Source organism: Mercenaria mercenaria, chromosome 12 (assembly GCF_021730395.1).
Source record: "Mercenaria mercenaria strain notata chromosome 12, MADL_Memer_1, whole genome shotgun sequence".
Taxonomy (NCBI): domain Eukaryota; kingdom Metazoa; phylum Mollusca; class Bivalvia; order Venerida; family Veneridae; genus Mercenaria; species Mercenaria mercenaria.
In genome coordinates, this window is record NC_069372.1 from 46476673 (window position 1) to 46492206 (window position 15534).

A 15534-nucleotide genomic window follows, 5' to 3' on the forward strand; every position below is an offset into this window, starting at 1 on the left:
CCCAAGCAGAGAGGGGTCCGTTTTCTCATTTACCACAGAGAGGGATCCGATATGCATACACGCCATGCTTAAAATAACCATACACACTTCTGAATAGTGAATATTGGAATATTGGTGATTTGGTCCGTAAAATCAAAACGATGCCATTTTGTTTTTAAAACAAAATTACGGTCATAACATTAAAATACTAAAGAATAAAATATATCAAGCATTTTATTTTTATTTTTCCACCGACGCAAAATTTCTTCTTAGTAAGTATTTTACTGTACTAAACATTATCAGTTTACTTGGGTGACATCGAAGAGATATGAAAGATATATTTTCTTTCACTTGCGCGTGCATTAGTCTTTGCGTGCGCAAACGGAAGCCTTCAAATACCCACGCTGTAGCTTTTACATGTTCTTGCAAAAACTATGTTTTAACCGCTTACTCTACATGAAGTAGCTTTTATGAGCGCGCGCGCTGAAAGTACCACCTGGGCACGTATATGTTATCGCGTGGGCACGCAAAGACTTACGAGTGCGGACACGAAAGACTATATCTTTTCCATATCCCTTCTTAGCCGCCGTAGCCGACAAATTTTATTACAAGTACAATGTACGTAAAAGATTACACCTTTCATTAATAAAGAAGCAGTAAAAGAGATTTTATTTTTATACAGCACAATACATGTGTTTTGCCGTTAGTCTGAAACAGCCTTTTTGTATATTCTGCGTATGTCCCTTAAACATAAACACATAATGGGAAACAGTATGAAAAATAATATTTTCATCAAATGCGTTACAAAAAATGTCAGGTAATAACTGGCCTTTAAACCTGCCAGAATAAAATATGCTAATACCGGTACTTGAAATAGATAATATGGCAACTTCAAAAGAAAACCCGCCGTTGCGGTAATAAATATAAATATCGCCGCGTGTTTCCTAGCGGTGTAATAGTCATTATCGTCAGAATCGGAAAGTGTTAAATTTCTTTGTGGAGTACAAGAACATATGAGAGTCGAAAAGGCCAGCGTAAGTAGTATTCCATATGGAATATAGAATGTAACTATGGCAACCAGATGTACATTCCTGGCTGGCAGAAACAAGGTAACGTCTACTTGGCACTTCAGATCTTGGGACAGGCCGTCAAGCTCCATCGTGAACAGCGCCAACACTCCAACATTTGCACACACCATTATGAACAGTATGAAAAAAATCCAAAACAAAATGCTTTTCTTCCCACATGGTATAGACGGCTTGACGATATTTCCAGCGACGTTTATTCCTATTACAACAAGATATAGACTGGTAACGAATTCTATCGTTTTATCTGTGTGCTGTAGAACCAGACAGTTTCTGTCATCTTGATCTTTATGCCGCCCAAATTCCCTCATATATATCGTAATTCCAAGAAAAGCTACATGCGTTAAAGACGAGTTCAGCAATAACCAGTGACGCGTCCAAAATCGCACAGTTCTATCGATGATGAAGTCCACAATAATCATAAAAGCTAGCACGCTATTGGTCAAAATTCCAATACCGGAAACTATGTTTAAAGCAAAAAGCCAAGTGGAAAGTTCTGCTGAGTCCTCGGAATAACCGTTGTCGTCGCTGTCATTGTAACTGACTGGAACAGTGATGTTAGCCAAGTCGTCATTGGACACATTTAGAATGTAAGTTTTGAAAAGTTCACCATAATCGTCGTCGTATTCGTATTCTGGATCAATCTGTAAAACATGTAGATATATAAACGTTACAATCGCTGTATTATAAAGACGCATATATATAATAGTACAAACGCTGAAAAATATAAATATAGGCATATATATTTTGATCGCTATATAATCATTGGTGATAGGAATGTACATTTCGAGCGTTGTTAAACATAGTCGTATATATTACGAGCGCTGTAAGTTATATCGTGTGCATTAAGATCGCTGTATAACACAGAGATAAACATTACGATCGCTGAAAAACACTAGAATGTACATTACGATCGCTGTAAAACATGAATACATATACGTTACGATTGCTGTTAACACAGACGTATAAAAAAGGATCATTTTGAAATAGAAACATATACATTATTATCGCTGTGAAAAAAAATTACAAGTTATATGGTTATTTGCGCGACTCAACTTATATATGCCCGAGGGGCGTCGTCCGAGTGTCAGCATAGGTTTAGGTGTGCTAGAAACCAGGTAAGGTAAGTTATTGCCATTAAATTGGTTACTTATCATATACCCAAACACAATAACGAGAACTCGATTGTTTAAAAAAATAGCAAAGTTAACGAACTTTCTAACGCGACTTAAGTGACATCCATAGCGTTCCAATAACAAGTTATTGTGTGAACTTCCGGTTATTAGCGCGGTGTATAGATTCTGTACTGTACAAATGAATATTCGTTATAGTACTTGCATAATTATAATAAAAAAAATATCGAGGGTTGAATGCAATACTGTCGTAAGTCCTTCCTACTTAATATGAGTTATGACAGTATTGCGTTCAGCCTTCGATATGCATTTGTATTACGATAATAGATATGAAATATAGACACAGACATTACAACCTACTTAACTAATGGAAACACTGGAATTCGTTATATCATTTATGATGCAAAATCATAAGAAAAACACCTTTCTTTTATATTTTTATCATTGTGTGAGCTGTTACCAATTAGCTTTATTGTGTATCTTTTTGATTAAATCTTACAGATAATACATTTCTTATTCTTCGCTCTATATTTCAGAATATTGTAACATACCGTTTTTAATACTTGTAATATACCGTTTTCTGTTTTGCAAACCGTTTTATTTAGCTGCAATGAGCTCCCTGTTTTTTTGTTGTTGTTTTTTTTTTTGCCAAATAAATAGAATTATAAACAGTCAAACAGCCAAACAAGCGACGCAGTCTGTTTAATACAGGTGGCCGCCAAGGCAGATTCAACTATTTATCATAATCATTTTACCGGTGAGGTTATCACCTGCAAATAAAGTTATTTTATGAATATACGATTACTTGAAAATATATTTACTAATAATTTGATGATATATTTATACATACAGACATTTAATCAGTTAAATAGAAACAAAGGTGTTTTGAATTGAACAGATGTGTTTGTTGAAAAACAGTCTAATTCAATTAAAATTCTTAAACAGATATTATTTGCTATTAACTCATTTTATATGTTTTAAATGAAAATATCTCATGGCCAGAATGGTTTCAGACATTTGTGAATATCATCCAGGTGTGGCAGCGGTATTCTGAAATAAACAAGACGTTCATATGAATTCATCCTGGCTTCCTGATTAAATGATTACTGTTTAAATCATGTTCCCTATAAAAAAGATTTTTTTTTTCGATATAAAGGGACATAAGGCGTGTATTTTAATGTATCTGCTACGGCTACATTCAATGATGACATATCAAATATAAATAACAAAACAAAATACCAGGTATAAACGTCACTTTTAATTAATCCTTGTTCATGTCTGTCCCTGTGCTTTTTTATGCCGTACTGAAACGGTTACTTAGGAATATGTAATTGTCATGAATTGTTAAGTTCACCGTTTGATTCCTTTGTATGTATATGCTATGAATATGATTATATATATCAAGCAAAAATACAATTAACTGTAACAATTCTGAACGTGCCAAATTTCAATAAAATAAAATAGCTATAGGATGTTCCGATAGGGCCATCGTTGCTTCGCCTCTTCGCCCTGTACATCGGTAAGAGCAACAGTGCGATAACATGATGCGAAGACGCGATTGCGCGATAACGTAACATGATGCGAAGACGCGATTGCGCGATAACGTAACATGATGCGAAGACGCGATGGCGCGATAATACGATGTGTAAACGTAACATGACGCGAAGACGCTCTATTTCCGTCGTTTTCTTTTTGTTGTTGTTTACTTTTTCGCATCGTTTTATCGTACTATCGTCCCTTCGACCCACTGACGAAAATTCAATGTCACATTTTCGCATAAAATTTCGCGTTTTCGCATCGTGTTATCGTGGACCTAAGGGCGATATTACGAAAGTATTGTAGTGCGAAGTAAATATTACATTTTGCACCTTAATATCGTAACTTCGCCTTTAGGCCGAGGATCGATATTAGGATAACCGATGCAAATACAAAACACGAAGCGAAAGTGTGATATTGATATCAAAAACGAAGATAGCAATCACGAATACTTTGGTAAAATCGTCGGGAATCGGACTGTGCCAAAATATACTGAAGCATGGTTATAACATTCGCAGTCAATTATCCGAAACATACCACAAGAGTGCAAAAAACAAAATATCATGAGAAAGAAATACAATCATGGGTGGGAAAAACATTCAAAACTGTAATGTCGAATCTTGTAAACAAATCTTTCCTCACATCAAAGGCTAATTCCAAGGATTCTGTTAGAGTAATTAAACATGCGAACTATACGTCTGATTTAGAATGAGCGCTGTAAAGCATCTGCTATAAAATAACTCATTATAATTATTGCACATTAAACTTGTATTTAAGACTTAGCTGCTGAAAGGAACGTAGAAAGATTGATTTGAACATATGAGCCGTGCCATGAGAATATCAACATAGTGGGTTTGCGACCAGCATGGATCCAGACCAGCCTGCGCATCCGCGCAGTCTGGTCAGGCTCCATGCTGTTCGCTTTTAAAGCCTATTGGAATTGGAGAAACTGTTAGCGAACAGCATGAATCCTGACCAGACTGCGCGGATGCGCAGGCTGGTCTGGATCCATGCTGGTCGCAAAGCCACTATGTTGGTTTTCCCATGGCGCGGCTCATATGTTAATGGTAATACATGTATATATCTATTCGTAGAGTATAGAATGAACATAATAATACATTATGTCATATTTTATGTGTTATGTATAATATTAGACCTTGTTTTTTATATGCACGCACATGATAATGTTATCATTGTTTTACTGCATAGTACTGTTTCATGAATGTGTATTTATTATTGCGACTCGGAAATATGCCAAAACAAACGGATGTAATATGTACTTTTAACTGACTTAAAATAATGCTAACAATCTGTTAGTTTATATTTAATCATTTCAGGTTGAGTATAAAACAAGCGCTAAACCTTATATTAATCATTCTCTATGTTATCCATTGTAATGAGGTTTTGAGAAAAGAAGAACTAATTTAGTCTTGAGCCTCCGGGTAACGGCTTCCCGCACTCGCAGGCGCTCTACGATTAGCCTACTCTTCTGGGTCCGTTTTCATCACTGTTGAAAGTTTAATTTGTTTTTTGTTTGTTTTTGTTGATATAGGTCATATGGCGACTTTCAAGCTTTGATGTTGGAGGAAAACCCTAGGTGCCCCTCCGTGCATTATTTCATCACGAGCGGGCACCTGGGTAGAACCACCGACCTTCCGTAAGCCAGCTGGATGGCTTCCTTACATGAAAAATTCAACGCCCCGAGTGAGGCTCGAACCCACATCAGTTTAAAACTAAGACTTAAGAATGGCAAATTAGCAATTTACCACAATTTTATGTATAGCACAAATTTTCTCATGAAATTTGCAGCGATGTCCGGAGCTGTAAAATGCACACAAATGAAAAGTTTCATCACTATCAGGGCCTATTTAACAATGGCAGAGACATTTTAAATCTTAATTTTCATAACCAAAAGATTGATGAATACGGCCCCACAATAATATAATAGTAAAACAAATGAGACTATTTATGAGATATCAACTCCCATACATTTAATACTGTTTAAATTGATTACTTTACAAGAAAACAATAAAGTACACCACCATTTCTTCTGCTTATGAATAGTATTAATGTGTTACTTACGCAGAATTACGGAACAGTTTTACATGTCTTAAGGCTAAAGTAGCATAAACACTGAATGATTCATTCTTCTATTGATAACTGAAAGTACTTTCCAAATATTGAAAACAAATCTCATTATAAACGTTATGGCAAGCATTGCCACCAGATTATTTTTGTTTACAATAAATCAGATAATAAATGTGAGAATTGATTGGATGTGCTCCTTCTCATATATGATCAATTCTAACCAAAAATAATCGGTGTTTCAATATTTTTCACCTCATGAATTTTTGTATCTTAGAGGTCTGTGAACAATACACGATGTATATGTGCCCCTATTAGGAGACAAAAATTCACACATATCGTATATAACAAATTCAATTACCTTTCTATATTTTAAGATGTATAATTATATGGAATCGAAAACAATAAATAATATAATAATCATACCTCCATATTTATTATCAACTCTTGCCTCGTCTAGTTGTGTCCACAAATTTTCTAAATGTCCAACATTAACAGAAATATATGTTCACTTTTTGAGTATGTTTACTGCCTTCTACCCAACGTTTCACAAAATGTAGCCGTGAGGCAGCGCATCTTTCGTAGATAGATAAATGAACGCGCGTACTGCACGAGCTACCTGGGTTTGTAATTTGTTGTACTCATATTTCAAAATAACGGTCTTAACATTCTTACAAATATTCCCATCTGTCTTAGTAATAAATGTATCTGAAAAACAACATCTGATACAAAATGCGGAAATAGTTTCCGTTCTGGCTTTTTGTGTGTGTGTTGTTGTTCTTATTCTTTGTTGATGTTGCTTCGTATAAAATACTGGTGGGGATATTCAAATTTCAATTTCTACGTATGGTAGAATTCATATGAATAATGATAAATGTGTGTTAATTATAGTTTGATAAATGAATCGAGTGGCTTATTACACGTACATTTACACCGATTTTATACGCCTTTTTAAGATTTACATGTTTTTATTACATATATATCTACACATATGCTAGAAACGCTCCAGTTCTGGAATTGCATGATGAATTATCATATAACTATACAAGGCGCTATTAGAATTTTATATAGCTGCATGTTCATAAAAATTGTAAAAAACTTCAAGTGCATGCTCATGCTAGAAAAACGGTTCCCTATTATACTAGTTCCTTTTAAATGACAAGCCGTGCATGCTATTTAAAAGTTAAATAAACAGATAAATGCATGGGAGAAAAAAAGCATGGTCCTGGAAGCTGCCGGGTAATCGCTATGTTATAGTCTGCGGGCTATTATAAACCTATAAGGATCATTATTGCTTGGAAGCATTGCTCTCCCATTCATATGGATACCAAAGTCAATATTTGACTAAAAATGAAATGTTCTGAATTTTGTGATTTTAAAAGATATATAAATTAACAGCTGTATGCGAAGGCATAACGAGTAATGTAATGAGATTGAAAGCTAACCTTTATTTTTAAAATCGTCCACGTTTTAATATTTACATAGCTAAATTTGATTAGAGAACAACATCTAAAAACTACGCTACCTTCACCGTCTTTTAGAACTCCCCATCCCTATAAACAGATACCCACTTACTCTCCCTATCAAATGTCTATATTAAAATGAGTAACCAGGCTGTTTTGGTTACCTCCAGCACGATCTTTGATAAATGTTTATCCGGTAGACATCTCAGATAAGAAATCATCATAATGTGGCAATTATTTATCTAAATTCCACCTGTTAAATTCAAATTAGTATTCAAGATAATGAATATTCATAACGCGTATTTAATTCTTTACGAATTATTAATCGACGCTATATTGGCTTTATGTTTCAAATGCTTCTCAACTTAACTGGTAAAAAAATCAAAGTAAGAGGTTGGATAATATTTTTCATGGATAAATTTATTTATTCATTTTTTTATGTTTAGTTAGTTAGTTAGTTAGTTAGTTAGTAAGATAGTTACATCGACTGATTTTCAGTGTTTTTTTGTTGTTGTTTTTTTTTAAATAACTTCAACATGAAGATATAGATATAGATGAAATGTTACTCGTGCTCTATGTCTTACTAATTACACTAGGGCAAAAAGTACAGTCTAAACATATTATGTAAAACTGTTAGTTTACAGTGATATAAGTTATGCGTTTTATTACTGTTCATGAGGTATTTTCACAAACTTAGACATTCGAAAAAATCATGAAGCATGCAAACGGTACTGGTAGTATAAATGCACAGGTGAGCTATAAAAATCAACATCATCTTCAAAGTGTTCTGTATCGATGTTATGGACTTTCAGGCATGAAGGATAAACCATATCAATCATCGCTACATTCTTGTTTGAAGAAATTTAGCATGCTAATGTGCGTCAGTGATGGATATATTATACTATGGAGGAAAACCTTGGGAGATTCGTTTCGCATTCGTGCTGAGTTCTGAAGAAAATAGCAGCACATGTACCTTGCTCTGGCTTGTAAAATCTGGCAAATGTTGTCAATAAATTAAACTTAAACATTTTATACTGACTAAGTAATAAAACAGTTGTTTTTGCATGTATCGGGTGGAAAAAAAAAATATGGAACCTTAGAAAGTTAAATAGTTCATATTACAAGAGTGAGTTCATTTTTATAGTATGCTTATTTACAACAAATTTTTCTCACACTAGTAAAGATAAACTGAGATTTAGGTGTGAAGAACATTTTTCTAAAGAATGAAATGTGTATTTATTTTTTCCTATTCAAATGCTAAAAAGTCTGTACCGAAAAATTTTGTGTTTTGAACAGTTCTATTCGGGCGACAGAAGACGATTTGTAAATTGTATTAAAATAAGAAAATGTATGGTAGGTATATCAGTGAAATACATAAACACCAATAAGGGCGGTTATCTTTCTAATAGATAACATTTAACATTACCATGCTGGGCACGATTGATTCTGCCTTTGCGACCAGTGCAGATCATGATCACCCTGCACATCCGTGCAGTATGATCATGACCTGCACAGTTCGCCATTCTGTCAGTATCGTTTTGGTATGTACCCCTTTAACAGTTAATTGTTCAATCCAAATTGAAAGATGACCAAGTTAATTATAGAAATTTAGCAGAGTAAGGGTTAAACGTATCTAGTTACATATTTATACAATCGAGGTCAATCGAACGCTGTGATCTGGAAAATTTTCCGCCTTTAAGGTCAATATATTTTATAACGCTGAATATAGTTCCAGCACATGCAACGCATTTTGGCTGTAAATTAAAACAATTTAAGAGTCATAAAATAAAAGAAATTTACATGAATGATTAAACTACATTTTTTGACGCGTGAACATCTCCAGTTTTTACTTTTCACCTGCGGGTACATCTCGTCTTGTGGGTACATCTCGAGTAAAAAAAGAGAAAAACAATTTATACTTTGATGTTATACGGGAATTAACCAAATTTTAATATGTTAATTTTAATATTATTTCATCATTTGTGCTTATATTGTCTTATATTTATGGATTTGGATTTATTATCAAAGGAAAATGTTGTACCTACATTTCAAGTCTTCTCCGCGCCCTGTTTTGATTTAAATTCAAAATGCAAGATACCAAGATAGTGATCTTAAATTAAAGCATGATGCAGATACTTGGTGTAGGAATGTATTGTATCCGCAGTTTCCAGGCTAGTTTCTTAAAAATCTACTTCAGTACCATATCTTAGACAGTTGATTTTAAACGAATTTAAAGTACACACTTACAGAAATACTTATGATTGTAATAGTATCTCAAGAAGGGCTTATTGTCACTAGATACACATCCAGTTGGTTTCCGCATGTCACCCCTCCTACTCTATCTCTCCCGAATGTATTCAATACAACATGAACTTGATTTTACAGCGATTTTCACCTACACATATCATGAAAAACAAACATTTTATACCCTTAGGACGGCCAGCACATATTTATGCAATCTCGCCAGGCATATGTATGTTTTTGACAACACAGAAAATGACGTCGCTCGACCTTCAGCTACTTCCGGAAGTAAATAAAATGAAAATGGAAATGCTAAACTTGAAAACGAAAGCCGCGTTTTGATTTGTAGATAGTCAGGGGTCACGCGCAGGGGTCACCCCGTCGAAATGTATGCGCGTGGACTTTTTTTTTTTTTTTTTTTTTGCTATTGGGGAGCCAATTTTCAGCACTTTATTACGAATTGAAATTACCTCGGCTTTAGTACAGCATGTCAGCTTTTAATCTATGAAAAAATATTTGAGCTCTGGATAAACAGAAATCCCACAGGGGTCCGTAACGGACCAAGGGTACATTGATAATTTTGGAACTTCATCAAATCGCTCAAAATGTCATGTTTGATGTTGTCTGAGAGTGTCAGTATATGCCTCAGATGTAAGATATAACCGTATTTGAAAGCTGCAGACCTAGACATTTCAGAAATGTTTTTAAAATAAGTTTCGTGTAATAAATGTTGTTTCTACGGAAGCGTGAAAGGGCCATCAGACGCTAATACGTTTTAGTACGTTAAGGCTGCGGAAAGGATATATCTTCTACTTTCGGTAGAATTGACCCGTAATAACACTCGAAAATTTCCGTGTAACTGCATATCCTTGTTCAGCCATTCGGCATTCGTCGTAAGTAAATGAAGCTCAAGGTGTACATGTCTTTTTATATAAAAAATGCTGTGACTAAGAATCAATCTGGAGCGCCTGTGATATATCATAGACTCCGGTATTTACCTGATTCAAGCGGCTCGAATGACTTTATTGTATATATTTTGTAACCATGGTAACTTCACCCTAACCTTTAGTCAGTATATCAAACATTATACACTAAGTAGGTGCGGACATGCAAAAGTTTTCGTATTTTTTGCCGGGCGCTCCGGTGATAATAATTTTGTGACATGCGCAGAACGACCGCGCCAGATCTGTAATAAGAAACATCGAGAAAAAGAACCTAGAACGCCGAAATTATTTGCCGATTGTTCAAACAGATCGATCACCTTTATTGATGTATACATTCGTATGAAGAAAAGAAATACAATGATAGAAAATATTGTTTAAATTTTTTAGTAATCATCAAAATTTTAAAAACATTTACATGTACCTTAAATATGCATACACAAGTAATTTGCATCTGCAGTTAAAGGGTGTAATTTTAGATCTTCAACTAACTGTTATGCAAGGGCTTGATAACTATTTTCTCGTATGCGTCACAAAACGGTAGTCGGTAATAAGAATAAATTATTTCCCCGATTCCAGGATCAGTTTTTGATATTTACTTCAGTATCTTATCTTTAACAGTTGATTTTAAATGAGTTTAAAGGAGATACTTAAAGATATATTTATGATTTTAATTGTATCTCAAGAATAAAGGCTTATGTTCATTAGATATATAGAGGAATTACATGAATGTCTTTTCATCTTGAAATTATTAAACGAGATGAATAATAACATGCGGCGTTCTGCAAAATAACATGCGGCTCTCTGCCGAGCATATCGTATGTAAACAACGTGTTTAATTAATTTGATTTAGAGAGATATGAATGTTGCTATAGTCTTTTTATCACATGCTTACCTTTTTTCTTTTGCTAAAATATCGAAACTTCCTGCTTCTTAAACTATAACAGACAAATTTGAACTCGACCAACGTCTTCTTTACTTAAAATGGCGTCAATGTAAAGTCTTATTGCTACAATTATATAATGTTTTTTAAACATGTGATTTTATATGTTTATCACTGTGCTAAATCGCTTCAAGTATTGAAGCTGATTTACCGGTGCATAGTAAATCGCATGCTACCTAGTGAATAAAATTATTGTTTGTAACAGATAATTCCCTAATTATGATGCGTAGCAATGTACTATTTAAGAAATAATAAATCTGTTCCTATATTTTATCAGTTAATAAAATATGGGCAGGAGTTTGGATGCGTAATAATTAAATCACGAGTGCGTAGCATATTGGAACATATTTATTATTTCGATTCTAACAACGCAAATGCTTCGCATTTTACAGTACTACATTTTCAGCGTAATACGTCATTCGGGTCATATGCTGTTACAATTTACCCCCTATGGTTAGAAAGAGTTGCATAGCCAAAGGAACGTATATACATTTGTTTCTTTTTATCAGAATTTTGAGAAGTATTTATGAATTAGTAATCTAACAGCTCGCAAAATAATTATGAAGAGAATCATCAAGTTAGGTGAGTTGACCCTGTGTTACAAGTTACAAGCATAACTTTATATGACGTCACATCATTATGACGTCACCGCTGAATCTTAATTAAGCTAATTGAATTCGCTCGTAGAGATCAAAACGTGTTTTACGGTCCTACACATAAGTCAGTATGACTTTTTATCATATTTGTGTTTTTGAAATGCTGTTTTTAAACGTTTGGCCCTGAATTCGTATGAAATGGAACTGAAGTAGAATCGCTTATGCCACAATCATAGGGGGTGAAATGTAACAGCCAACCATATTTTATCGTAGATTCATGTATAGGCGATTTTGCTACATGTTTATATAGCAGTTGCTGCAGATCGTGTTAGAACTACTGATAATACTGATAATAAAGGACATACTATTTATTTTATAACTTCCCCACTTAGATATCTAATACAAAATCAGTTTATATGAAATTGCCTATCTAATGACATAAATGTTGGTGTTACTATTATACGTAGAAATATTTGTTGGAAAAAATTACCTATTTCAAATGTGAATACCCATTGCCAGTGTGAAATACCCATTGCCAATGTGACATACCGATTGCCAATGCAAGTTGAAACCTGGCTGTTGAGCGTATTCTGCAAGGTATTTTTTCAACTTGTTGATTACTTATTGTAAATTGTTTTTTGTTTTTGTTTTTTATTTTGTTGTTTTTTTTACATGTACATGCACCTGTTAAATAGGTTATAAAATTGTCTACAGTAGTGGCATTTATATCATTTTCGTATATTTCTAAGAGAATAATGCCTGAAAAAAACTGCCATCTTATCTTCTTTGGAAAGATTATCCGATACCATTTTGAAGTCAATATATTATTTCTGAGTTGTTTTTGCTACTTCAAAAAAGACATTTGCAACACGATCATGACAGATGTACATTCTGAAGTTATCTTAATGCGATAATCATTCGTTTATCCTTAAAATTTATAAAAAAGAAAACACTATTAACTTCACTGTTATATTATTTGAGATTACGCACATTTAACAGAGCCGTGCCATGAGAAAACAAACATAGTGGCTTTGCGACCAGCATGGATCAAGACCAGCCTGCGCATCCGCGCAGTCTGGTCAGGATCCATGCTGTTCGCTAACAGTGTCCCCAATTCCAATAGGCTATGAAAGCGAACGGCATGGATCCTGGCCAGACGGCGCGGATGCAAATGTCTGATTGCATATTAATAATGTAGCTTTTTTGTCTTTTTATATCAGTTTATTTGAACAGATCATGTATTTTTTGCTTAATTCGAGTGTTGCTCAAAGTTTACAAAGACAGACACTCTGACAAACAGACTGACAAAAATGTATTTTGAAGTCATGAAACAATCTTGTCAATGAAGATGATCTTTCCTTTCTCAGTAATAATTAAGGTTTAGGAGTATATCACCAAAACACAGAAATATTTTATAAACGAACAACATCGTTCCCAATATTTTACCTGACCATTACATGTTCTGCCGTACTGCCCCGTACTGAAAATATTCTGAAAAAGTTGTCCCCCTTTGGAAATGAATGCCATTTGTAAAGAAATAAAAATAAACAATCGCTGAAAACTGTGTTCCACCTAGTTATGTGAAATTTCAACACTCGCACGCTATTACAAATGCATCAAAACAAACATGTGTAACAGTTCCTTGAAAATGGTGAGTTTTTAAAAGCGCTTGACTGTCTGGAAGTGGGGCCTGTTTAAACAGTTCTATTTTCGGATCTCAATGCTTATATCAGTATACTGACACTTGTTTTGTAGAGTAATATAAGTAATATACACGCTATCATTACAAAAACAACAAAACAAGTGTCAGTATACTAAAATAAACATTGAATTCCGAAAAAAAGACTTCCTAAATGGGACCCACTTCCGGGCAGTCAAACACCTTCAAAAACTCACCATTTTCAAAGAACTGTTACACATGTTAGTTTTGATTCATTTGTAATCGCATGCGAGTGTTGAAATTTTACATAATTAAGTGAAACACAGTTTTCAGCAATTGTTTATTTTTATTTCTTTACAAATGGCATTCATTTTCAAAGAGGGACAACTTTTTCAAAATATTCTCAGTACGGGACAGTACGGCAGAACATGTAATGGTTAAGTAAAGTATTGGTAACGATGTTATTCGTTTGTAAAATATTTCTGTATTTTGGTGATATACTCCTAAACCTTAACGTGGAAATTCTTTCATTTTTTTTTTCATTCATTTATAAGCAATAATGGTAGTAGCTGTAGAAAGCGATGTTAGCGAACAAAGCATTCCTCTTCCAGGTGTTGTTTACTGATGTCCTGTACTTCATGACTTCATGTATGAAGGATATGTCATATCAATCATCGTAACTTTTTCGTTTGAATCTTTTCAACATATTATTATTATTATTATTATAACAGATTTATATAGCGCCCTTTTCATGATAAACACGTTCAAAGTCGCTTTACAGCAACTGCAGCCACACTGGGCGCGAAATCATCCTCCACTAGTACAGACACAGAGCGATCTGACCAGAGAGACAGAGTGAGATGAAGCCCCCAGAACAGACAGAGAGAACTTTTCAGATACAGACGTGTATATGTACTAAGAAAGTACCTCGATAGATGTGGCTCTTAATTCTTTAGCTTTTCTTAAAACAACTACAATACAACTACCTTGCAAAGGGATATTTCTTCTATAACATATAAAATAGATACAAGTTATTGGAATGTCGATTATTAATATTCAAACTTACTTAGCTACTGACCAAGTACCACTAAACAGATTTGGATGAGTTTTGAAAACGTCACAATTACTCAGCGTATATGGAAATGATTACATAAAATATATCCATAAGACTGAAAACTATACTTTATCCGGATCTTTAAAGATAATACAGGTAAAACAATAACAGTCATTAACCGTTTTTCTTTATTTCTTTCCACAAATCTGCGCTGATACCCGTGCGAAAAAAGTCATAAAAAATCCAATTTTGATTAATTCAAGGCAAGTGTTGAGCGAATGTCTTGCATAGACGTAGCACTTCATTTTGTGACATTTTCAGCCTGCCGATTATGTTGCTTCTGTGATAAAAACGAGTAAAACACAGGTTTCAGGACACTAGATTTTGAGACAAAAATAGCCCAAAATGCACACCTTGCGCGACCTGTACCGTATTATCTTCAAATGACTGACCTAAAACACATGCATATTTTAAAGCATATGGTCAGACGAAAATAATGGTGGGAAGAAAAGTGTCTCATAACCGTTTACTTTTTTCCGCAAATTTGAGCTGAAGCTGGATGGATGGATGACCGTTTCCATTTCGTCTGACTTCCGTTATCTCAGGTAAGGTTTTAGACCCGACCGTCTACACGGAGCTAGGAAAATCGATACAAGCACATATTTATTTTACACAAGAATCACTCGTACGCAAGAATCCTTAGTTCTATAAATAACCAGTTGAATATATATGCCTGTAAAGTACATCTGTCTATTTTATTTTTTAAAAAAAACGTACCCGGACCAAATGCGAAACTGGCCCCTGCCACTTTACATTTT

The 15534-nt window shown here is 34.2% G+C and overlaps 1 protein-coding gene across 1 annotated transcript; it reads right to left on the reverse strand.

Annotated features, from left to right (window-relative positions):
* Positions 1–204: 204 nt before the first annotated feature.
* On the reverse strand, positions 205–6507 carry LOC123535104 (uncharacterized). Its single transcript, XM_045317646.2, has 2 exons — positions 6245–6507; positions 205–1708 (listed from the first exon to the last, which is right to left on the reverse strand). The coding sequence occupies exons 1-2, from the start codon at positions 6248–6250 to the stop codon at positions 683–685; spliced, it is 1032 nt and encodes a 343-aa protein (XP_045173581.2). The 5' UTR covers positions 6251–6507; the 3' UTR covers positions 205–682.
* Positions 6508–15534: the final 9027 nt, after the last annotated feature.